Source organism: Schistocerca gregaria, chromosome 1 (genome assembly GCF_023897955.1).
Source record: "Schistocerca gregaria isolate iqSchGreg1 chromosome 1, iqSchGreg1.2, whole genome shotgun sequence".
NCBI lineage: Eukaryota > Metazoa > Arthropoda > Insecta > Orthoptera > Acrididae > Schistocerca > Schistocerca gregaria.
In genome coordinates, this window is record NC_064920.1 from 900,371,496 (window position 1) to 900,396,375 (window position 24,880).

Consider the following 24,880-nt stretch of genomic DNA (forward strand, 5'->3'; position numbering starts at 1 on the left):
ACGTGATAGATTAAATGAACCTTTGGAGCACAGCGTTGCATGTCAGTGAATCACGAACAGAAGGAAAACCAGAACAGGAAAGAATCGAAGCGCTTTGGATGTGGTGCTGCAGATGGATTCGAAAATCAGTTATACTGATCAGACGAAGAATGTAGAGTTTCTCTCCGGAATCGGCAAAGAAAGAAACGAAAGGAAAACTCTGAGCCGCCCGGAGTGGCCGTGCAGTTAGAGGCGCCATGTCACTCACTGCGCGGCCCCTCCCGTCTGAGGTTCGAGTCCTCCCTCGGGTATGGGTGTGTGTGTTGTTCTTAGCATAGGTTAGTTTAAGATAGTTTAAGTAGCGTGTAAATCTAGGGACCGATGATCTCAACAGTTTGGCCCCTTCGAAATTCATACACATTTAAAAACACTGAGAAGAAGAATGGATAGGATGGTAGGACTTGTGAGAAGGCATCATGGACTAATTTCCATGATATTAGAGCGAACAGTAGAGGGTAAAAACTATAAAGCGAATCAGATATTTGAAAACATTCAATAAATAATTGAGGACGTAGCTTGCACGTGCTACTCTGAGATGAAGACAAATGGCTCTGAGCACTTTGCGACTTAACTTCTGAGATCATCAGTCGCCTGGAACTTAGAACTAATTAAACCTAACTAACCTAAGCACATCACACATTTCCATGTCCGAGGCAGGATTCGAACTTGCGACCGTAGCGGACGCCCAGCTCCAGATTGTAGCTTCTAGAACCGCACGGCCACTCCGACAGGCTGAGATGAAGACATTAAATAATTTGCGGGGGGGACGTATCAGACCAGTCTAGTCGGGCGGGGTATTTTGCTCGTTGACCTAGACGACGATCCGGCCTCCCAAGGCATAGGGAGCAGAGAATGAAACAGAGTTGGATGTACTAGTTGTGGTATGTGGTATCAACAGCAAAGCGGTACTATTAACAGGAAGTCCAAAGAAACAAGGAAGTGATACTTATGGAACTAGTCAGTTCGGGAGTAAAGTGACGAAAGTGCCGAAATATATTGTTTTACAAACTATAGGTTAGGAAAGTAGCGGCTTACGACAGTGTAAAGGGTAGCACTACAACCTACGCCTGCTGTGGTCATCGAAGGCCAACAGCTGAGCCGGCCAACGCCCTACACGTGGTGTCGCTGAAGCTATATAAACCGCACGCTGGCCGCTCCACTGCATTCGACACACTTGCCTCTCTCAACTTACAACATGAAGTTTCTGGTAAGTAACTCTGTCAGTTCACATCTGAACCTCTACATTCGTCTCTCATATGAGAGCTAAGAACGGGAGAACAACCACCATTCTGTTAATGTATTCCGTTTCAGTCGACCATTAAATTTGTTGTTTCTTAACGTTCGTGTCTCTGGTACGAATTTGATGTAATTAGCCTCCTCTGGAGTCGATTTTGCCAACGTACGCCTCTGCAATGGCACTCACGTCGGATATAGCTGGTTCGAATCTCGATGTTGGAAGACATTTTCACTGCTACTATTTGGGTGGTGTGGGGATAGATGGGAGAATGAATTTCCTGTCCGCCAAACGTTGCTCTAACGTCATAGATTAAAGTTCAGAACTATCAGCAGTGTCTGATGGAGTGAGAGCATTAAAACTGTTGATGGTGATCCGCGTCAGTGATAAAAGACAAACAAAACGCCACACCATACACACAACTACACTAGTCACCTGCACTCAATACCTAGACGAACAAAGGGAGACCCTGTCCGCGGGTCAAGAAAACCCTTTCCAATTACGAATCAGTAGTGCCTGTGTTATGAATAAGTGCGATGCAAAGTTCCTTCGAACAAACATGCAAGTACAAAGGAACATTTCATCGTACTTCTTAATAACAGGGGCACTGCTATTCCTTAAGTATTCTCCAATACGAGATTCTCGACTCTCAGTAAATATGTCCTTCCTGGACGGGAATATGGGTAACGTATAAGTGCAGGCTATGGCACACGGACGACGACATTTGGAAGTTTGGGTCTCCCAGTGATTTGCGCCCGGATAGCCGAAGCGGTTACGGCGGCCGCTCGCGTAGAGCGGGAAGACCGAGTTCGCGTCCCAGTCCGGGAAAAATTTCCACTGTCGTCGTTATACAACCGATGGTGGGCAATATTCGCAAATGGGAATACACTTCCTGCTTTTCCGATTTTGCTGCTGAACCTACTCTTCAGGGTCTCACTGCCAACAATGGCTAACGACTGAGAGCATTTAATATCTCACAGAAATATCAGTTTCAGACGTGTCAGTAGTATGGAGTAGGCATGTTTCTATCATGCGCCGCTTCTCTCTTTTTAACAGAGCAGTATCAACCACAGAAATATGTTTCAGACGTGGTCGCTAGTACGGAGTAGCCATGTCTGTACTAAGTGCCGTTTCTCTCTTTTAAACAGAGCAGTATCAATCACAGGATGGGTATCTGATACACTTCCGTATTCTGAAATCATAAACATTCGTTAACAGAAGCTCGAACAGCAATTATACAATAAGTGTTATTACTTCATTTGACAACAGAAATATTACAACAGTTTCGTTAAGTCATGATTGGGGCAGAGCTTTTTGAAGATGCTGCCGCAGTAGACTACTTCAGTCGTACTATTCAGGAAGAAAATATTTATAAAACGCTAAATACTGTATACGCTACATAGCACTTCGTTAGAAAATAGAACATGCTGGACACATTATTTGAAATAGGCCGCGGCCATCCTCCTGCCTCTAGTTCTGCAGATATATATTTTGCCCCAACTATGGTGACTTCGGAACGTACTAAGTAACCTTATGCCCTTTTTTGCATCTGAACTTAACTGTGTTTATTTCATGTAGTGGACGTACAGCAACAAATCGGATAATTTCAATTATGTTGTATATGTTGGTGCCCATAATTAAAGCAACAAACGGAAAATTTGCAAGGTTGCATTTATATTGCCGCAAAACAGTGGCTGGCTGCGGTGGCCAAGCGGTTTTAGGCGCTTCAGTCCGGAACCGCACGACCGCTACGGTCGCAGTTTCGAATCCTGCCTCGGGCATGGATGTGTGTGATGTCCTTAGGTTAGTTAGGTTTAAGTAGTTCTAAGTTCTAGGGGACTGATGACCTCAGATGTTAAGTCCCATAGTGCTCAGAGCCACTTGAACCATTTTATTGAACAAAACAGTGTAAACAGGTGATAGTAAATTAGAGACAATGGAAGGTTTCCAGAATGTAAACAAGTGCAACATGTATAGCGGTAGAAAAGGTGTGCTTCATTTTTTTTCTTCAACCTAATGGATTTTCACACACATTACGACAACTGATTTATGCGCTCAGTATAGGATGTGACCACGTCTGGCAATAATACAGGCCTGGCAACGAGGAGGCATGCAGTGAATGTTGTCATCAATCTCATGTTGAGGCATTAAAGGCCAATCTACCTGCCGATCTGCTCGTAAGTCCGGGATAGTGGTTACTTCATGCAACCCTTATCCATAGTGCAACCGAGGCTTGCTCTATGGGATTCAAATCGGGGTAACGGGCGGCCACGTCATGAGTGCAGTGTCTTCCGTTTCCAAAAAACATCAACGATTCGTGTTCTATGAGATCGAGTACTATTGTCCACAATACGAAGTATGGGCACGCAGCACCTCGCAACAGCCATAAGTGAGGCCCAAAGATCTCGCCATGAGGTCTGAGAGCAGTTAAACATTTCCGGTTCATCAGTACAATTTCATGAGGAGGTGTTCAAGTGGTCAATATAATCGCTAGCCACTCCATTAGTAATCCTCCTCGATATCGGTATCTTTCTACAACGTTCGAGTCTAGAAATCCTGTTCCGCAGTCTCTTCATATGGGAATCCGTCGAGAATCACTCTCCAGACCAAATCGGGACACATCTCTGATGAGAATAGTGGCCCACTGTTCTATGGCCCAGGTGGCATGTTGACAACACCACTTTATACGTTGCCTTCTGTGAAGACGCTTCAAAGGTACACACGCAGCAGCTCTCTGACAATAATGGCCACTTTACCAAAACCCGCTGATCACCGTTTGCCTCGATACAACACGTCCAGGGGATGCTGCGAGGTCAGATGACACTAGCACTGCAGTACTAAGGAAGTACCGACATGCCCTTGCAATCAAATAATGGTCTTCTCTGTCTGACGTCACAAGTGCTCGGCCCTGCCCTGATCTTTGGAACACATTTTCGGTCTCTATAAACCGTCGCCACGCCCGAGAAAGAACAGAACGATTCACATTAAGCCATTGGGCGCCAGCAGTTTGCGACTGTATTGCTTACATATTTTCTAAAGTCAGGAAGTCTGTTAGGTGTCTTATCTATGCCACAATGCACTGTCTCTGACCGTGTACACAGCGATGGTGGATGTGGGACAACGCAGCAAACACTACCCCATTTGTCTGTCTTGACGTCATCGTTTGTGTGGTTGTTCTTCCATGCAGAAAACGATCGTACTGACATTTTCTAACAGTTTGTATGATTAGATCGTGAATTACACAGAGGACGGGGAAACTGCGGTTTGTTGCTTTAATTTTCGACACCAGTGTACATTAGCGCCTCCACAACCGCTAACTTCTTGTGATATTCCTTCGCGTGCTCACTTCGACCATCCTTCTACAACAAGTCGTCCTTAAGAACCGCTTTACTGCCACGACTTTCATCAAGTTGACGTTCTGGTACTAGATCTACGCCTTCTGCAGATCTCAAACACAATGTATATATTCTTTTAAGGAGATTACTAATATTATTGTAGAATTATGTAACGGTGGCAGTGATACGTGAGCCGCTTCTCTTCTGATTCAGACTCAGACAGGTAATGAATCTTTATTCTACAGGTGATAGTCTTCGCCGCCTGCGTGGCCACCGCCTGCTGCCAGGAGACGCGAGAGAAGCGCGGCCTCCTGGGGGCGGGAGTGCTGGCCGCCCCCGGTGCTGTGCTGGCGCCGCGTGTCCTCGCCGCTCCCGCCATAGCCGCCGCCCCTATCGTCGCCGCCCCCGCCATCGGCCACGCCCCTCTCGGCCTCGGGATCGGCTTGGGTCACCCCATCATCGGCTGAACCACTACATACTAATTTATACCTTTCTGTGTGTACTGTGTCTCCAAAAATAAAGCCTCTGTAAAATCAGTGATTTGTCTTATACCTCCTCATACCTTTCTCTTGTCTAGTCGTACATCACTGACTACTTCATCCCATGCACTTGTATTCACATTTTTTCGCTTCTACAGCTGTTGTCAGTTTCAACAACGCTGATACCAAAACGTTTGCATTTAATCTGTAACATCTACGATTGTTAAGATGTCTATGTTAGTTTTTATTCTTAGGAATTATTCCTTCGGTTGACATGATACTGAAACCAAAAATACTCTAGAGTCGCGTCTGCTCTGAGTGACTTAATACTAAGAAAACAAACAGCGATTAGAAGACCCATGAGAAACTTACGTACTTTCATAGTTTTAAATAATGAAAGTAATTCAAATAAGTGTTGTTGTTGGGATTAAGGTAGTCGTGGGAACGAAGAGAAAATGTCTTTAATAATCAAGCCAACTACGTGAAGTAATAACCATGAATTTATGATAAACCCTTCTATAAATATTTCCATGTGTCCAAAAACGTGTTTGTACTCCGAATGCTCGTCCCTGTTTGTATGACATGTGGAGATTAGCGACTGGCAGTAGAGGCACATAACCTATAATTTTAAGTAGACAAACATTTTCTATTACAGGAAGTTCGTTAGCAGAATGACAATGACAAATACGTTTGTCATTTCGGAAAGTATATTCGTTTAGAAATATGAACTTGCACGACGGGTTTAGATAATGGGCCACCGCAGTGGTCACGGTTGTTATCCAAGGTAATGCTGTGTAAGAATTATCCAGTTAAAACCTTAAAACAAATAAAATGGTATTTCTGACAAGATACTACGGAAAGGGAGTCTATTATTCGTGATTAATCTTTTATCTTCGTAAAGTATAAGAATGAAGCTGGGCGTATATGATACTCTTTTTCCTGTGATAGTTAGAAATCACTCTTATGCCAAAACTCTTTACGTATATTAATTTTAAATCGGCAAGCAGTGTCAGAATTCGGTTAAAATCCTTTCTAGTGATACCTCTTTCAACCATTTACGATTAGTATACGTTGAGAAAAAGGGATGTTGACTTGAGAAATAATATAGATAATGATCAATGTAGTCACACAGTTTTCGTTATCAATCTTTCAACCTGCAACGGAGTGTATGTTGTTGTAACAATGTGTGTCGGTGTGAGATTCTAACAATTCTCTGATTTTTGTGTGGGCAGATTTTAGTCGCGCTCTCCAGACTAAACTCAATCATAAAAAATTGATTTCCAAAAACTCATTGAGTTGAGCATCAATTATTATTTTTAACCAAGCGTGCTAGACCAGCTGTGTATGCAGGAGACTTTGTAAGAAGCTCAGCAGGTAGGAGAGAAACTCTGACGGCTGTGAGATGAGCTAGATCTGGATAACACAACTGGTGAGTTTATTGGGCCATAAAGGCAATTATTAGGTCTCGAGTTTCAGTCTGGCATGCAGTTTTACAAACACTGGAAATCTAAATTTGTACTCCTTATACGCTACCTTCTCTATCCATCTGAGATATAATTTACTTTAAAGTATTGTCTTTCACTGTTGTTCAACTTTTCTGTACAGAAAATGGAAGAATTTGCAAATCCTGTACTGTCTTGTAAAGGTTCCTCGGGCTCTGGTGATTATGGAAAGCATTCCACACATTTTCTAGATTTTTCTGTAGGTTGATAATGCTGAAAGTTTAGAAAAAACTGTGCAAATGAATGTTAGGCACGTGTAGGAAGATATTAGTAGATACTAAGGGGTCATATCAAATGATGTGTACCATCTTGTTTATCGTCTGACATTTGTTTGAAACTTGGCCTATTAGTTCTTCCTATGAAGTTAAGCAACCATAGCAGATTTCAGAATTTAATTTGTCTGTGTTTCCGTTTTAAGATATTTCAAAGGTTGGAAGATTTTTGTTCATAACATAGTGATACAACAAAACAACATTCGTTAACATATGAAAAATAAATTATCATTTCTTAATTTATCATCAAATCTATCCGAAATTTATTTGTTGTATACTCTATAGTACATGGATTGTAGAAAAAAATCTCATATCATTAAGTAAAACCATTAATACATGACAAAAGCAAACTTACATTATCTTACAATACTATACTCGTATTTTATTTTGTAAAAAACGGGCACCATCACTACATAATCGTGAAGTCAACGGGATGACCTGAAACTTTTTAATTTTATTTATTTTCCAAAATAGTTTTGCAAAGCATGGCTATTACTTGGGAAAATAAATTTAGTGTGGTTTTATTCCTTAGTTCTTCTCGTTTTCGTAACAAACAATAGTTTTTAATTTTTCCTTGACAACCTAAAGTAATCCATTAAAATTAAATTTAAGGAATCACTTACACAGATATACAAAGAGGAAACACTCAGTTGCTTATTATCCGTGCGTCACGCAACCGATCTCTGAATAAAAGGAGCTCGAAATACACAACTGCATACTCATGCCTCACTGAATACTCATCAAAACAAACACAGAAAGTTCTTAAATAAACTTTATTTTATTTTATTGGCTTTTAGCTTTCAAACAGTTTTAGTCATCACAGTTTAAATGCTTTGAACATATCTACATGCAAAGAAAACACTTGTTCCTCTTCATCCATATATATCTTCTGATCGATACTGCTGTACTTATATTACAGACACAGTTGACAGCCAATCAGTTATTTGTTAATTCATTTCATTAGTTAAGTTCAATGGTCACAATTCCATTTAAATTTTTATTAGCTGTAATTATAGATATGGCGTCATGGGTCCTATTTTTTGTGCCCCGACAATTTGGATCAATTTGGCTGGAAGTGACCAAGTCTTAAGACCTCTTTTAAACAGTTTAGTCTGACTTTCTCATAGCGTCCACACTGAAATAAGATGTGATTTATATCACAAACTGTTTCTTCTACACACTGACAGTAGGATACACCGATTCTATGTGAATGGGTAGGGAGCACGAGACTTCGGCATGGCTCTACAGTCTTGTCACCCGCATAGCCCGCCGTGTTGTAACCAGGCAAAAATATTTCCGCTGGTCTGTATGTGATCAGGAATGATTTACTTATTTCTGGCTTCAAAGTTTATGCCAAAATGTCATGTAATGTGCTGATGTGGGAGCAGTAGCTGAAAGCAATTTCATTTTGCATTTTGGTGGTACGTCGTAGTACCCATGCTGTAATTAGACAAGAAACTAAATACCAGCATCTATGCTGGCACGGTCAGACAGCTAGATTTTGACATTCAGATAGTACAGAGTTCACTGGTGTCTTAAAGTACCAGTGTATACGTAAAGACAGGAACTAATAAAATAAGGTAAATTATGAAAAGTGTTATGAAATGACAGATAACTGAAGCTTTGACAAAGGCCGGACAAATTATCTATAGCGAAGAAGTACGTAGCTTTATCACGGCTACCCATCGGATTGCAACACTACGAAATTACAGACGAGATACTAACTATTCGTTCCACCAAAGAACTGCGACCGACAGAAGTTGCAGGCACCTCTCTTGACACTTTTGTTAATACGTACACCACAACACAGGTAATAACATAGTTAGTCAGCTACTCAATGTGTAAATAATTTGAATGATTCTTTTACCGAAATGATGTGGAACCAGTCAGTTCACAGAATATGTATACAGATTAGTGCTAACATGAACGAGCATACTATTACTTTATTCCTACTCATCCAACTCTCTCTCTTTTATATTACTCGCTATCAGTTTTTAGTATTATTTATAGTTTATTATTTATTTTATTATTATTTATAGTAGTTTTTCGACAATGGTAAATGAAATAGAAGGAGTTGCAGAAGAGAAATGATTTTAAATTGATTGAGCTTCTCTCTGAGCCAATGACAGCTTCAGCAATGGGTAATAAACGTCATTTTTTCCTATAGTGTTGTAGGCATGTTTATCACTGTGCTTCTCAAATTATAACAGATTATTTATGTCGAATTTCACTAGCTCCCTGAAAAAGAACTTGCATAACGTCCTTGGGTGAACACCACACATTATTCTCTGTACTCGAATTTGTGTAGTCAATGCTTGATTTCTTAGTGATGAGATAATCTAGAAAATCACTCTGTACGACACTATTGAGAAAAAATACGTAATCTATCTCTCGAGGTTGATAGTTTGTTTTCAGATTAGCAATTATACAGAGAGAAGAAGTAGTTTAACGTCACTGTTAGACGATTTCAGTATTATGCTTCTTCCAGATCAAGTTTTCGTCAATATGTACACCCTAAAATTTGGAGCATTCTTTCCTGCTTACAGACTCCTGCTCCCGTGGTACATCAATTGTTGGTTTGACTCTGAGTGTTCTACAGAACTCAATGTAGTGCGCTTTCTTTCCAAGATTTAGGGGGAGTCCATTTTCGGAGAACCACTTAACATCCTTTTGGAAAATATCACTTACCCACACTTCAGTCGCTTTCTCTCTAATGGGATTTACTACAACACTAGTATCGCCTACGAAAAGTCCCAATTTTGCTTATTGACGGTGAAATAGAAGGTCATTAATATATACAAGTAATAAGAGTGGAACAAAAATTGAACTCTGTTGAACCCCCTCTATGATTTAACTCCAGTCACTAAAATTTTCTACATTATCTGAATTATGTAGCACAATATTTGCATTCTGTTTGTCAATTATGCGTCTGCCAGCGGAAAGAGGAGTCAGGCCTCGTGGCTCAGAGGTCGGAGATACTGGAGTCGCGGCAGTTCTGCGAAGTGGTAGAATGTCTAGCGTTCCTTGGCCTAGAACTAGCCGTAGCACAAAATTCAAATTGCAGTTTCAACCAACCTTGGTGGATTTTCGCCACTTTGCAAAGTACAACAAATAATTAATCTGGGCTTCGGAAAAATTACTCAACACTGATACGACAATCTTCTGATTAGGCAGGCGTATGGTGATCTTCAATTTTTTGGTAAAATTTGTTTGATACCATTTACTTAACACCGAGCTGAGAAACCCGGAATTGTACAGGTATTTACTTATAGCTGTGAGTCCACACCCATATCACGTGGCGCCTTGCCTTGTCCTTAATGCCTACGACGTCATATTGTTGTTCTTTAGTGGGTGGAGACCAGACAGCGAGGTCATCGGTCTCAGCGGATTAGGAAAGGACGGGGAAGGATAGTCGGACACGGGATTGAACCGTCGTCCTCCCGAATGTGAGTCCAGTGTGGTAGCCACTGCGCCACCTCGCTCGGGATATGACGTCGTACTCCCGAAATATGTCTGGTAGAATGGTATAATTTTCTAGTTACATTAAGAGCCATATGGTGTATACTCTGCGAAGTTTATTGCGAATGGAGTTAGCAGGAACTAATTGATAAATTTAAATGTCTTGGACAATGTGAAAGTTTTTCACACAGCACCCAGTTTATGACGTCATACCTCCTGAACTTTATGGCGTATAATGATACAATGTTATTGGTACATTCAGGGTATTATGTGTAAAGTGTTTGCGAAATTAATTGCGACTAGGGTCATTAGCAAAGTAGTAGTAAATTTGAACATTATGCATATTTCGGCAGTTTTTCACGCTTCTCATTGTTTATGACGTCGTAGCTCCTGAATTATGTGTCTTACAATGATATAATTTTGCACATACGTTGAGTCGTAAGGATGTATATCTTCTGTAAAACGTGTCGCAAAAACAATTAGTGGTAAAGAAGTACTAAATCGTAAACTCCCGCCTCGTGCTGTATTTTTACTGCATGAACAGCGAAAACGAAGTATTTGTAAACATTTTCCATTTCTTCATTTTCTGCGGGTTGTCAGGAAGGAAAAAAGTTTTAAAGATTCTTTTTCACTCCCACCCATTTCATAGGACGATGCCTCCAAAGCAATAGTAAGGAAGGAAAGATATTTGAGTTTGACGTTCCGCCGACATGTCGACAAAGAGGTCACAGAGACAAGCAAAAGCGATTGTCGGGTGTCAGTAGCGTCTATGCGTAGCAAGATTGGTTGACTCGATACAGTGGTTTATGAGGCGCTGTGACACACACACACACACACACACACACACACACACACACACACATACATATCTACACACACACGCAAACTTATTTACATATATCTATTTATATAATACGTGTGGATTAATTCCCTCTGCTTTTGAAATAATAATCAGATCAACCCGTGACTCATATCAAGCAATTCGATTTCCCAATCTGTGATTGGAAATGTAAATTATCATTTATTTTGTCTCTCTCTCTTTGTCAGGAAACTGGACGAACTATAGTCGGTGCAGTCGGTGCTTCTTCATACCGTGTATAGGTCAGACATACGTATCTGCTCTCCACACACATTCTGATATATTGTCCAAAAATTCGAAATTATTCTTCAGTCAAACGAAGGGAAGAAAACCTGGAAAAGATCTAAATTTTTACTCACTTTAAAAATCAGCCAGATAAACTTATAAACGAAATATCTGAAATGAAATACGGAAGCTATATAACCAATTTTGCTTTCATTCTGCTTGCGCCTAAACGATGGAAAAAACAACTATACCATTTGCATTTCCCACACAAACTTTCAAGTCGGAGAAGATATACTCTTTGCAAATATGTATGATTCGTCTAGATGGAGGTGTAGAGAGCTGAGAGCCGAGATTTTCCAACAAGATATTATGTTCGTTTTACGAACGACATGTAACGAAGTCGTAATTGGTGGTGATGTTAACTCTGTTATTAACAAGAAAGACCAAAAGGAAAACTTCAACAGAAAGGTGGAACTCGGATACATGGTCAGAATTTAAAATAGAATTAATACGTGGAAGACAACAAACGCAGACTCATTAATGTACTCCTACACCTCCGTCACTCGTCAATCAACGAGCAGAATGGACCGGATTTACGACTCACAAGAAAGTATGCAACATCACTATATCAGAAACCTGGATAGTGAATCTGTCATAAATAATGTGCTTTTATTACCAGAATCAGTTTATAGAAGCAACCGATTTTCCGTGAAAAATATTACTGGAAATCAAATACAGGTACTACCTCACTTAATTATGAGGAATTAAGAATTATGATGCTGTGAACATTGATAAGCTGTGTCAGTAATGTAAGTATGTGTCGAAGTGGTTTAAATTTGTGCATGGAGCATGCGAAACACAATACGTTACAACAAAAAGTGAGTGGAACAAAAGGACAGAGGAATTTTATTTCACGACTCTTCGAGAACAGAACCAAAAATTACTAGATGATGTCTCAAACAGTGCACAGATAAATCAGATTAAAGCGCAGATGTTGTCTGAGACGTGAAGGTAACTAAAGGATGAGCAAGAGAGAACAAGAGTTGATTTTATTGTCCAAGAGCAGACAGTGTCAGTATACAACCTAATCCGAACATCGAAAAAGAAAAAACACAAAATAATCCAGAAACGTTTGCTAGGAAACAAGACAACACAAGAGCAAGCTCATATAAAAAGGGAGCCCTGCAAGGTTTCCGTGACTTGGGTGCTGCATTAGAAGTAGACAAGAGCTGCGAATCACTCCTTCTGAATGATCTTGACGACGTGCTGACTGAAGCAGACAATTCTTTCAGGGAAGAGATTCCAGAAGAGTAAATATATGCAACCGTGTGCAACCCTCAGGAAAGTGAAGAAACAACTTCATCGTGTTCGTCGGCGCAAAAATTCAAACGAACTTCTCCTTGCCCATGACAACTCCCTATACTTCGCTGTACTGTTCTTCCTCATCCGCCCTACAGCCCAACTTCCATCTGTTTGGTCCAATGAAAGATGCACTCCACGAGAAGCAATAAGTGGAGAACGTGGAGGTTACTAATGCAGCAAGACGTTGGTTTCGACTCGACCAGTAGATTGGTACCATGTTGTCATGCAGGCCCTCACAGTAAGGTGATGTAGGCTGTCGTACTGAACGGAGATTGTGTTGAATAATAGGACTCTCCATTCAAAAGAGTGGGAAATAAAATGCTGTATTCAAATTTTGAATGAAATCTATCTACTTTCGAACAAATGTGTTGCATTACTTATTGAACGCCCCTCGGACAGCAAACGCAAGACTAAGGGCGGTAACAAAAAACGTGAGTGGAGCTTACCAAACGTGTGCCTTTCCTGAGCGCAGTATAATCGACAATTTGAGGACTGCCGTGACGCAGTGGCCATTACTAACATCTGTAAAAGAAGGGAATTTTAATGCCTGTAGTTTTTTTCAAAATCTTTCCGCCAGATCTCTCACAGTTTCCAGCTATAACCAATACGAAAATTTGGACTCTGCAACACATTCTTCCGCCTTGTCAGAGCAATTTTTTAAGGATACAGACAAAATAGCGAACATCCGATGTAAAACGGTACTTCCGTAAGGTTTGTTCATTATCAATTACACTATATGCAATTGCGCTTGAACCCGCCCTCAGGAATCGTGACAGCTCGCTCCCAGTCTTGGACTTATTAGGAAAGAAAAGCGTATTATTAGATAGTGACGCAAAATACAAATTATTACAAGTACATCATGTTCTTAAAATATCAAAAATCAGCCAGGTCAACCTGAAAAAAAGTACTTGTAAATGATTCCTGCCAGAAAGAAAGTAACAGCCGTCTTTTGTGAAAAAATAATTCAAAGCTCAGCTTTGTCAGATTCGCTATAATCGAGAACAGCTACGCAACCCGGAAAGACATATTAAGAACAGTCCTAAAAGAATAGAAGCTACATATTCTGATGTTAGTTGAGCTGAGGTGGAAGAACTTTCACAACAACCAGCTTATATCAGATGTTAGGGGAACATGGGATAAAGTATTCATTGAAATGACCTCGCAACGATTTGAGGAGTCGCTAAGAGCTACACGTGGTTCGGATTCCACGTTAAACTGTAATCCCCTTTCAGCAGCTGGGTAACTGGGGACACGCAAGCCGTTGACGACTTGCACTTAATTTAAGGACTTGCACTTCGATATTGGTCCAAACGTAATCAATATCACTACGTCAGAGTTTGAGGAATAAAGAGTTCTAGTGCAGAATTTGATACTCTACGTCTACGACAATCGTGCGAAAGTTGAGTAAAAAGGCAATGACCTGTTGGATGCATACTTCACTTGTTACTGGATTTCAGGTATTATAAAATCTTTCGAGGCTAATCTACATAAAATCTCTATTCATTGGCCGTGCTCCAAATCAAAATAATTTTCTCCTATACATTCCTTTTTTTATTTTGCTGGTGTGTAGTACGTTGTTACGCAGAATTGTATCTCTATTCTAATACTTTCATTCATCATATTTTCCTACTTTTGGTTCTGATAGTTCATTTATTTCTCTGATGCTTGTATAAAACATAAAGTTCATCCTTTTAGTCCTGGCACGACGTTACCTTATAAATATTTTCGAAAAACGTGTGCGTTTACCTGTTTTTCACGTTAAGGACACTCTACTTTCGCAAACGTTCCCGTTACACAGAAACGTTCTCATGCAAATACGATGCAACATTGCGTCAGTTATGACTACAAGGTCTGCATTTCTATATCACACATTAGAGGTCGAACCTGTCTTTCGCAGTTAAGTCCTTGACGTTTCAGTCCCATTGTTGCCATGAATGTGTCTTGGCTGACTTAAATTTGAAATAGCCTGTATTTTAACTTACTCGGTCAAAAGTGCATTAGCAGACGTGAAGGCCTATATGAATACAAGCATACCTTAAAATTTTTTTGTTTGGACTCTTGTCTATGGCCAAAGGCTTTACTTCGTTGAATAAACTAGTTTATGTCAGATCAGGAAGTTAAGCAACGTCGGGCATGGACAATATTGGATGGGTAACCGCTGTTCCGGTTACCGATTTAGTCAACCCAGTCGCTGTCTCTCGTCAATTAAATATTATAAGTGCACAGTTGATGTTTATTCTGTCATTTGTACTTTTCCTTAACAGGATAAAATATCCTCCGCTCAGATTATAAGAAAATGTTAACAACAAGACACAAATTGACTACCCTCTCAGTTTCAAAACAGGCTGTGCGGAATTCCAGGACCTACAAGCGTTCTTTAGAATTGATATTGGATTTTTTACATAACCAATCAGAAGTGGTATTGCGAAATCTACGTAGGAAATCCAGCTTTGTGAGTCCCATGTCGAGATAGTGACTGTTGATGGAGATCATTCCATCGGGTGGGAGACGTTCAGCTCGGCGACCACCTCCACCCCTCACCCTACTCCCCTCCTCTCGCAGTGCTGTACGAGAGGAGTAGGCTGTGTACCAACATAGAACTGCCACAGCACTACACACACACACACACACACACACACACACACACACCCTACAGGCATTTACACTGATCTAGTACGTTTAACACATTTCCCTCATACTTGGCGAATGATAGATGCCAGTGTGCGCTAAGGTAGGAAAAACCATTCTTGTTTCAGTGCTGAATCTGTCTGTTGTGGTCTCCCAGACAGTCACGTACATCGATTTAGCTTTTACTGTCTGTTAGGTGGAAGTAAATGAATTACTCTAGCTGTAAATATCATTTCTTTAGTAACGATGATAGTAAACGCTAAAAAGATTCTTTTGCTTAGTGTATTATCCGACACTCCATGTGTTTTCATATCTACGTTACTTAAATGACAGTCCAACTCATTAGTTCGGCTGTGTCTTTATATTATAAGGAAAATGCTCCAATTTTAAAGGCTAAAACCAAATAAACACGAATTTAAAATGCGAATATGCGTATGTACTACCACTCATCAAATGTCGTTTATCTGTAAAAATATACATTAGTGTACTATCAGTGTTTGCATTTCACCGAATCTAAAGAGCACAAAAGTATGAGTCGCTAAGCTAAAACAGTTCCGTTTCACAGACAATTACAACCACAACGATCACAAAAACGACAAACTTGTGGCAACTTGTGGCAAAAACACTGTCGCTTTTGATAATGTTCTCCTGCAGTGCGGCTATTACAAAGACGAGCACAAATTGTGATTGCCAAGTGTGGAAACCGTTCTATTCAAATGGCTCAAATAGCTCTGAGCACTATGGGATTTAACACCTGAGGTCATCAGTCCCATGGAACTTAGAATTACTTATACCTAACTAACCTAAGGACATCACACACAACCACCCCCGATGCAGGATTCGAACCTGCGACAGCAGCGGCCGCGGTTCCATACCGAAGCGCTTACAACCGCTCGGCCAATCCGGCCGGCAAACCGTTCTATTCCACTGTCTATCAGTTCCTTCATTGAACCTCAACATTTGCACTTCCTATACAAATGAGGGAAGAACATACAACTACACAGCAAAAGTTATTTTACAGGACATGTTTGTCTAAGGAGTGGATGTGTTAGTACATTATGTTACTAGCAGATTTTTACGTTTTTCCCAAGTAATCCTTCATTCATCACTTTGTGGATATGGTGCTCATAATTGTCTGTTGCACGCAACTGTTTATTTGGCGATGTCTAATTATGCAGGTTTTAGATTCTTTAGCCTCGTACTAGTATCGACTGAACGCAAATTCAGAGGTTTACAGAAAAAAAGACGCTGACATCTCTCAAGAGGACTATCAGATATGGAACTCCATGTTTTTGATGAGTGTTAGGTATGTTGCATAAAGACCTGAGTACCTGACAAGTGACTTTTTCTGCAACAGCACGTAGTTTCCGAGAAAATCGATATCGACATTATAAGCACGTGACCTATAGTTGTAGCGTTAGTTAAATTTTCGAACAAGCAAGCTTAGCGCGGATTAGATTAGATTAGATTAGATTAATACTTGTTCCACAGATCATGAATACGACACTTCGTAATGATGTGGAACGTGTCAGGTTAAAGAAAGATGTCTGTACAAGATATTACATTACACAAAATATTGCATGACACTAATGCTTAAGTTAGTTTTTTTCCCTCCCTTAATTTATATCTAAAAATTTAGCCAATGAGTAGAAGGAGTTGTCATCTAGAAATTCTTTTAATTTATTTTTAAATGTTGGTAGACTATCTGTCAGGCTTTTGATGCTGTTTGGTAGGTGACCAAAGACTTTTGTGGCAGCATAATTTACCCCCTTCTGTGCCAAAGTCAGATTTAACCCTGCATAGTGAAGATCATCCTTTCTCCTGGTGTTATAGCTATGCACACTGCTATTACTCTTGAATTGGGCTGGATTATTACCAACAAATTTCATAAGTGAATATATATACTGTGAGGATCCCTAGATCCTAAAATAGATGTTTGCAGGATGACCGTGGGTGGACTCCAGCAATTGTTCTGATTACACGTTTTTAAGCAATGAATACTTTCCTACTCAACGATGAATTACACCAGAATATGATACCATACGAAAGCAGTGAATGAAAGTAGGCATAGTAAGCTAATTTACTGAGATTCTTATCAACAAAATTTGCAATGACCCTAATAGCATACGTAGCCGAACTCAGACGTTTCAGCAGACCATCCATGTGTTGCTTCCAGTTTAACCTCTCATCAATGGACACACCTAAAAATTTTGAAAATTCTACCTTAGCTACAGACTTCTGTTCAAAGTCTATATTTATTACTGGAGTTGTGCCATTTACTGTACGGAACCGTATATACTGTGTTTTATCAAAATTTAAAGAGAGTCCGTTTGCTGAGAACCACTTAATAATTTTGTGAAAAACATCATTTACAATTACATTACTTAGTTCTTGGTTTTTAGGTGTTATTACTACACTTGTATCATCAGCAAAAAGAACTAACTTTGCATCTTCATCAATATCGAATGGTAAGTCATTAATGTATATCAAGAACAGTAAAGGACCTAAGACCGAACCCTGTGGGACTGTGTACTTGATAGCCCCCCATTTTGAGGAATCAGCTGTTGTATTAACATTACATGAACCACTTATTTCAACTTTCTGCATTCTTCCAGTTAAGTATGAATTAAACCATTTGTTGCGGCTAGTAAGATTCGCGGATACGACGCTTTCTGTACGAGATAGAATTCCAACTGCGTACCCTTTTTTCTTCTTCATTTTCATCATATACAATACCATTAAATTGTGTATGTTATTTCAAATCATTCTAATATAGACATTTTCGTTGTAATAATATAGCAATCGCTAAAGCAAGCTTCCATCGAACATGCATTCCGTTTGTTACAGAACAGATTACAGAATCATCTTAATCGCTGTCGCTTGCAGCCCAAGAGCGGAATTCAGGATGGTATTGGTCGTAGAAATAACTAAAATTGAAATTCATAGAGTGCCACTCACGTTTCATGGAAAGAACTATCTTGTAGGTATACGGATTTTTCAAAAGAGATGCACGAAAATAGCGCGCGTATTTTACCATTCCTGTTAAAGTTGGTGCATTAAATCGATTCAGAAGTAAGAATTGTATTTTTATGGAATTTTCTCTCGAAGGAAGAAAAAATAAAGAAACAAGGCGTACATATACAGCATTTGTTCCACTACCGCCACCAGATGGTAGTCTAGAACATCAACTGCTGCGTGATGCTCGCTGGCTTGAAACATTAACAACGTAACTGGTCTAGGAGACACACGTAGCACTTCAGTATCGAATTATTCAGTAACTGTGGTCCGTCCCATGAAAAACCACCAGCCAAGTACTCGAAACAGGTCCCCGTAAAATTGACGTAAGACTCAGAAGTCGTGATTACAGGTCTCATAGTCCCGTTGTCAGTATATTAAGATGAATTTTACCTGGTTACAGGCTTACGGGATATGATATCAGTCTACAAGCTAACAAGTGCTCTGGTAGCCAAGCGAGTAGAAAATAAAAATGAGTCTGAGGTTATGTCATTGTTGTATCAACAACATAGCGGTACCAATACGTAAAAATTCAAAATCTACTAACGTAGGAACAGGACAGGTCACAACAGTGTGCAGGCTGTCACCACGGGGGTCGTCTACTGTGGGATAAGCAAGGCCGACAGCTGCAGCGGCCAACGCCCTGCGTGTGGGGTCGGTGCGGCTATATAAGCCGCCCGCTGGCCACTCCACAGCATTCGACGCACACGTCTCTCTCAACCTACAACATGAAGTTTCTGGTAAGTAGCAGTCCCAACTACCATCCAACCACTTACCTTAGTATATCATACGAGTATGCCACAGCTTCCAATGGGAGAGTGAGCAGCACCTGGCCTGTAAATGTTTTACATCTCGCTCTCATTTAATCATTACTTTTCTAGCATATAACTCATTTAATGATCTGCATCCGTATCTGATTTGGCCAACACCTTTCACTGCTACTGTAATTATATATCTCATGAAAAATTCCAGCACTGTTTATGTCAAACGACATTGGTAATGTTCAAAATATAATGTTTTTATTATGCATTTAAAATTTTTCTATGATGTGAGGATAATGCCAAACTGGTTTCTTAGAATATTCTACACCATTTTCCAGCCCTATAGATGTTCAGTCACAGGTTGTGTCCCATGGGTGATGACTTTTACGTCGATTGGGTGTTAAACTCCAAGTGTCATTGTATTCTGTATGTTCGTGTTCTTCCACGGCCAGCGTAATTTTTAATCAAATAATTTTCGCCCTTAGGCAGCGCAGTTTTAAAACAGTGAAGCAACTAAGCTGCCAAAGTTGCGACCGACTTGCTGCGGTCCTCTTGGGGTTAGTATTTTAACACGGCGCTGCCGAACATCCAGCAATATCATTCTTTTGTTTTTGCAGTGCTGAACACAACACTGTTTATCATCATGCCCACTAGTCGTAATTTTCTTCTTTGGAAGATTAATGTTTCTGGTAAAAGTTTACTTCTTGACATTACATGACAATTAGCATTACTTTCTGATCTCGTATTAGCAAGCCTTAACTGCCGATTCGTTTCCTCTTAAATTTCTTTTTCCTTTTGAGCAAGTACTTTGCTCTTCTAATGACAAATGGACAATGTCATAATATGTAGCCGGTCGGAGTGGCGGGGCGGTTCTAGGCGCATCAATCTGGAACCGCGCGACCGCTACGGTCGCAGGTTCGAATCCTGCCTCGTGCATGGATGTGTGTGATGTCCGTAGGACAGTTAGGTTTACGTATTTCTAAGTTCTAGGGGACTGATGACCTCAGATTCTAAGTCCCATAGTGCTCAGAACCATTTGAGCCATAATCTGTAAACATTTGGTCGTGTAAGCCTTCCATAATATGTATAAATACGGAGTCATAAGCTCTTGGATACAAATATTTACCTTGCCAAAGTACACCCGGCAATCAAAACACTCCAGACTTTTATTGAAAAACACGAAATTCGTTCATAGGTGTCAGGATGGGCTTCATAATTTATACTGGAGCCTCACTGGTTTTCTATACAGCCTGTCTTCTTGAAGTCACTTTTATCAACTAGACATTTAAGTTTGCATGTGTAGCGAATGCCGTTCAGCACAAAGACCTTGCCGTGCCTCCACACATCTGCGTAAGTCTATAATAGGACACTACACTAAATTGAAAATGTGATTATCTATTTTTCTTCAAATCTTGAGTCCTCTGTAGCCGTTAATTTCTGGGAAAGTAAATTTATCATTTGGGAACTCCTCACTAAAAATCGAAAAATTTACGTTTTAAAATCACAGTGTACAGGCAAGAACTGCTCTTTGACGACAGACGACAGCAAACAGTTAGATTGTCCTGTAGTCTGCTTTCCGCAATCGAACGTCGCCCCCCCCCCCCCCCCTCCTCTCGCACAATAATTTTAACTCCCCACAATTTACCTGCGGTAGCAAAATTGCCAATTGTTCATGCTCCATGAGGTGTCCTGTCGACTAATCCTTTCTTTTAGTGAAGACCTGCCATAATTCATTTTTCTCTATAGTTGAGTTCATTACCTCCTCATTAGTTATCAGATAAGCCCAACTTATATCGAGCGTTCTACTGTGACAAATTGTAATTAAAGTTTCACGACATATGTATTTCGAGGCAGTTGACAATTTTCAACCAGAGAAAAATCCAGTCTGGATGGTTGCATGAGTATTGTTATCGTTTCTAATGTGCCAACGTCGATTCCTTTGCAGCGCAAAGCTCCTGCGATGACGTAAATTAAATGTACACTTGTTTTGTAGGTGATTGTCTTGGCCGCCTGCGTGGCAGTTGCTTGCAGCCAGGAGACGCGAGAGAAGCGCGGCCTCCTGGGGGCGGGAGTTCTGGCCGCCCCCGGCGCTGTGCTGGCGCCGCGCGTCCTCGCCGCCCCCGCCATAGCCACCGCCCCCATCGTCGCCGCCCCCGCCATCGCCCACGCACCTCTCGGTGTGGGGCTGGGCTTGGCTCACCCCATCATAGGCTGAACCGTTTCTTCCTAATCTATACGTGTCTGTGTGTACTGCGTATGTATAAATAAACTCTCTGTAGCCTTATTTAATGTTTTCTTTATTCAGAAAACCAGCTCATCCTTTTTCATACACCCTGTTGCACGTAACGGAAGTATACCAGAAATCTAGCCCTTCTGCTTATTTGTCCGCTCCGCTGCCAGCAATGTAGTCATTATTTTCACAAGTTAATATACATCGAATATTGTGAAATATTGTAGTGTAGTATCAATGTGGTCGTTCAAGAGAGTGTTTCCCATTACATGCATACCCGAAAGTATTTAAATCCATTTCCGGAGACGTTAAGAACACGTAGTGGTAAACCTTAATACTATGACCATCTTTGGAAAACAGTGTTGTTCTAATTTTTGGATGCAGTAAACCGGCGACTCGACGTTGCATTTATTTGATACGTCGATGGTGTGTTTGCACTGGTACGTGTGACCAGATATCTATGTTTCAGTCATGCCTTCGACAAGAATTACAGGCCAGTGGTTTGTGTGCACTCAGCTGACGTCCGATAGTGTCCAAGACGTCTGCCATCAGATATAGATCAGGTAACAAGGTAACACTCATCAGACCACTGTAACACGATTGCGATCTAGGGACAGTGCCATCCTGCTCGGATATAGCTTAGTCATCAGGGTAGGGATCAAGAAGGGCCGAAATTGATACGCAGGACGCGGTAGTACACATCTATTACAGTGACCCCGGACACTATTACTCTTACCACGAAAGCCGAGATGAATGTCCCTCGCAGCTTAATATTGCCTCCAACGGATCATGTTTGGAGAAACCTTTACGCTGGATGGCAGCGTATTCCGCCACGACCATAGATCTGGTGTGAGAACAGACGTGATTGTCCGATCGTGCAATATACTTCTATTGATCCAGAGTCCATACTCGAATGTCCCATGTCCACTACAATCGTAATTGACAAGGTCGTTTCGTCAATATGGGGACGCAAAGGAGTTGTCTGCTGCAGAGCCTCATGTTCAATATTGTACGCTGAATGATGTTCCGGAACATCTGCGCCTCCACCAGTACTGTAATATGCCGTTAGATATGCCCAGATCGCAGACCACCTGCTTTTCAGAGCCGACAAACCTTCGTTCTGCACGCTCTGTGGAGAGATGTTTTCGCCCATCATCTCATCCCTGATCGTGGTTTCACAGAACGTCAACCACTTTCTGTAGATGTTCACGACTGAGGTCCTTGCGCAACTGACCGGCTACGCCATTATAAAGTACACGTTCTCAGGCGACGGTCCATAACAATTTGTCCTTTCTCAAAGTTGCCTTTTCCAGTGAACTCACACATTTTCGTCCAGAATTGTTGCTATAATGAGGGCCAATCCATCTTGGCCCCATTTACGTAAATTCTTTCCGTTATCGAGTGACCTAAACGCTAACAGGCAGCATTAAGTTTCACTGTGGTCAACGTTCATAATGTTTTGGTGCCAGGTTTTACGTTGAAAACCTTATCAGAATCAGATGTGGATTTCGACCATAATTTGTTTCTTATAAACTGCAGCTTGAAACCGAAAAAATTCTAGAAATGAAGCAAACTAAGGTCACTAATAACCAGAAGTAAATTGAAATAAACACGTGAAACGAAGTGTAGGCGACTTAGGTCAGGCGATGAAGAGAGGATTACTTGAGAAAACGGGATGTTGAAAGTTATAGACGAGTTTTACAAAACTTCCACACTTGATGAATAGATCGAATGAATTTGTGATGTGATAAAATACATTATTCAGATCAATAACAGAGATAAAATACAATAGCAATTGGGGACTGTAATTTAGTGACAGGTAGAAAGGCGATATGGTTAAATTTCAATAGAATATGGGTAGGAGGAACAAAATGAAAGGGTAATGTGCCTGTTAGAAATTTGTCCAAGGACAATTCATTCATTCCTATACTTGGTTAGCAGTCATGAAGCAATTTTATGTAATTGGAAGAGACCTGGGGACACCGAAAGGTTTCAGACAGCTTATAATATGATAAAAATATTTCATCCAGATTTTAGGTAGTGAAACCTTACCAATGTCAGATGTGGATTCCGTTTTTAATTTATTTCTTATAAACTGCAGGTTCAAACTCGAAATTTTCGGGCAAAAAAGGAAATTTAGGAGATTGAGAACGAGTAGTTATTGACAGTATCAAAGGATGCATTCGACAACGATTGGCTGAAACGGCGAATAGATACACACAGAACATTATTGGATAGCTTTGAGAGATTAAATGGTAAATTTAGTAGGAGATAAAGTTGCGGAAAAGACAAGGCCCTTTATAAATCTGTGGACAAAATACGAGGTTCTCAATTGAATTGCCCAAAGGAAAAAAATATGAAAACGCCGCACATGAATCTGTCAAAGAGGAATTCAGACATTTAAACATAAGACTGACAGAATGTCGACATTGGTAAAGTAGGCATGGCTGTACGAAAAGTTCAAATTTATTGAAACGAACATGACTTTACGAAATATAGAACCCGTTTACCTGAAAAATAAAGACACCTTTGGAAAAAGGAGACCCTTGTGTGTTAATATTTCAGTTGGGAAGCCAGTACTAAAAAAGGAAAGGAAGGCTAAAAGATAGGCCTATTCAGAGGAAAGGATGATAAAGACAATGTAATGGAAAAAAGAGAAAGTATATTAAGATGGAATAGAAGGTATAATACTGCCAGAATGCGACAGAGCACCTACACACCTAAGCCGAAACAAGGCAGCTAGAGTAGTTTAGATTTTCTCGTTGAGATACTTGAAAGAACATCTGATGTGCTTTATATATGTGAGACGCGACCTAAAATACCAGTAAAAGCCGAAATCACTGCAGCCTATTTTGAATTTCGAGGAAATATAGGAACAAGTAAGGAAATACTGACCCAAAGACTTATTTTATAAAATAGGATGAAGAAATATATCAAATATTTATGGCATTTGCAGATTAACTCAAACCTTAAACTATGTTGGTTGTGGTAGACACTTTGAAATTCTACCAGTAGCAGGTATAAAATACAGGGAGCTAATATTTATCAACAACTTGAGCAGACACGAAACTGCAGTTAGAGGAATCTAATTACAAGAAAGGGAAGCAGTTGATGAGAAAGGAATGAGACATGGTTGTAGTCCATCATTGATGTCATAATATCGCTACATTAAGCAACTGGTAAAGAAACCATAGAGAAACTAGGAAAAAAGCACTTCGCCTTCAGGCCACGAGTTGCCTACCGGATTCATCCGATCGCCGTGTCTTGCTCAGGGGGGATGCGGATAGGAGGGGCCAGCACACCGCTCTCCCGGCCGTTATGATGGTATTCTTGTCCGAAGTCGCTACTATTCGGTCTAGCAGCTCCTGAATTGGCGTCACGACGCTGAGTGCACATCGAAAAATGGTTACAGCGCATGGCGGCCAGGATGGTCACCCATCCAAGTGCCGACCACGCCCGACAGAGCTTAACATCGGTGAT

The 24,880-nt window shown here is 40.6% G+C and overlaps 1 protein-coding gene across 1 annotated transcript; it reads left to right on the top strand.

Moving 5' to 3' along the window:
- The first annotated feature begins 1,234 nt into the window (after positions 1 to 1,234).
- On the top strand, positions 1,235 to 21,454 carry LOC126274577 (cuticle protein 65-like). Its single transcript, XM_049977125.1, has 2 exons — positions 1,235 to 1,246; positions 21,164 to 21,454. The coding sequence occupies exons 1-2, from the start codon at positions 1,235 to 1,237 to the stop codon at positions 21,383 to 21,385; spliced, it is 234 nt and encodes a 77-aa protein (XP_049833082.1). The 3' UTR covers positions 21,386 to 21,454.
- Positions 21,455 to 24,880: the final 3,426 nt, after the last annotated feature.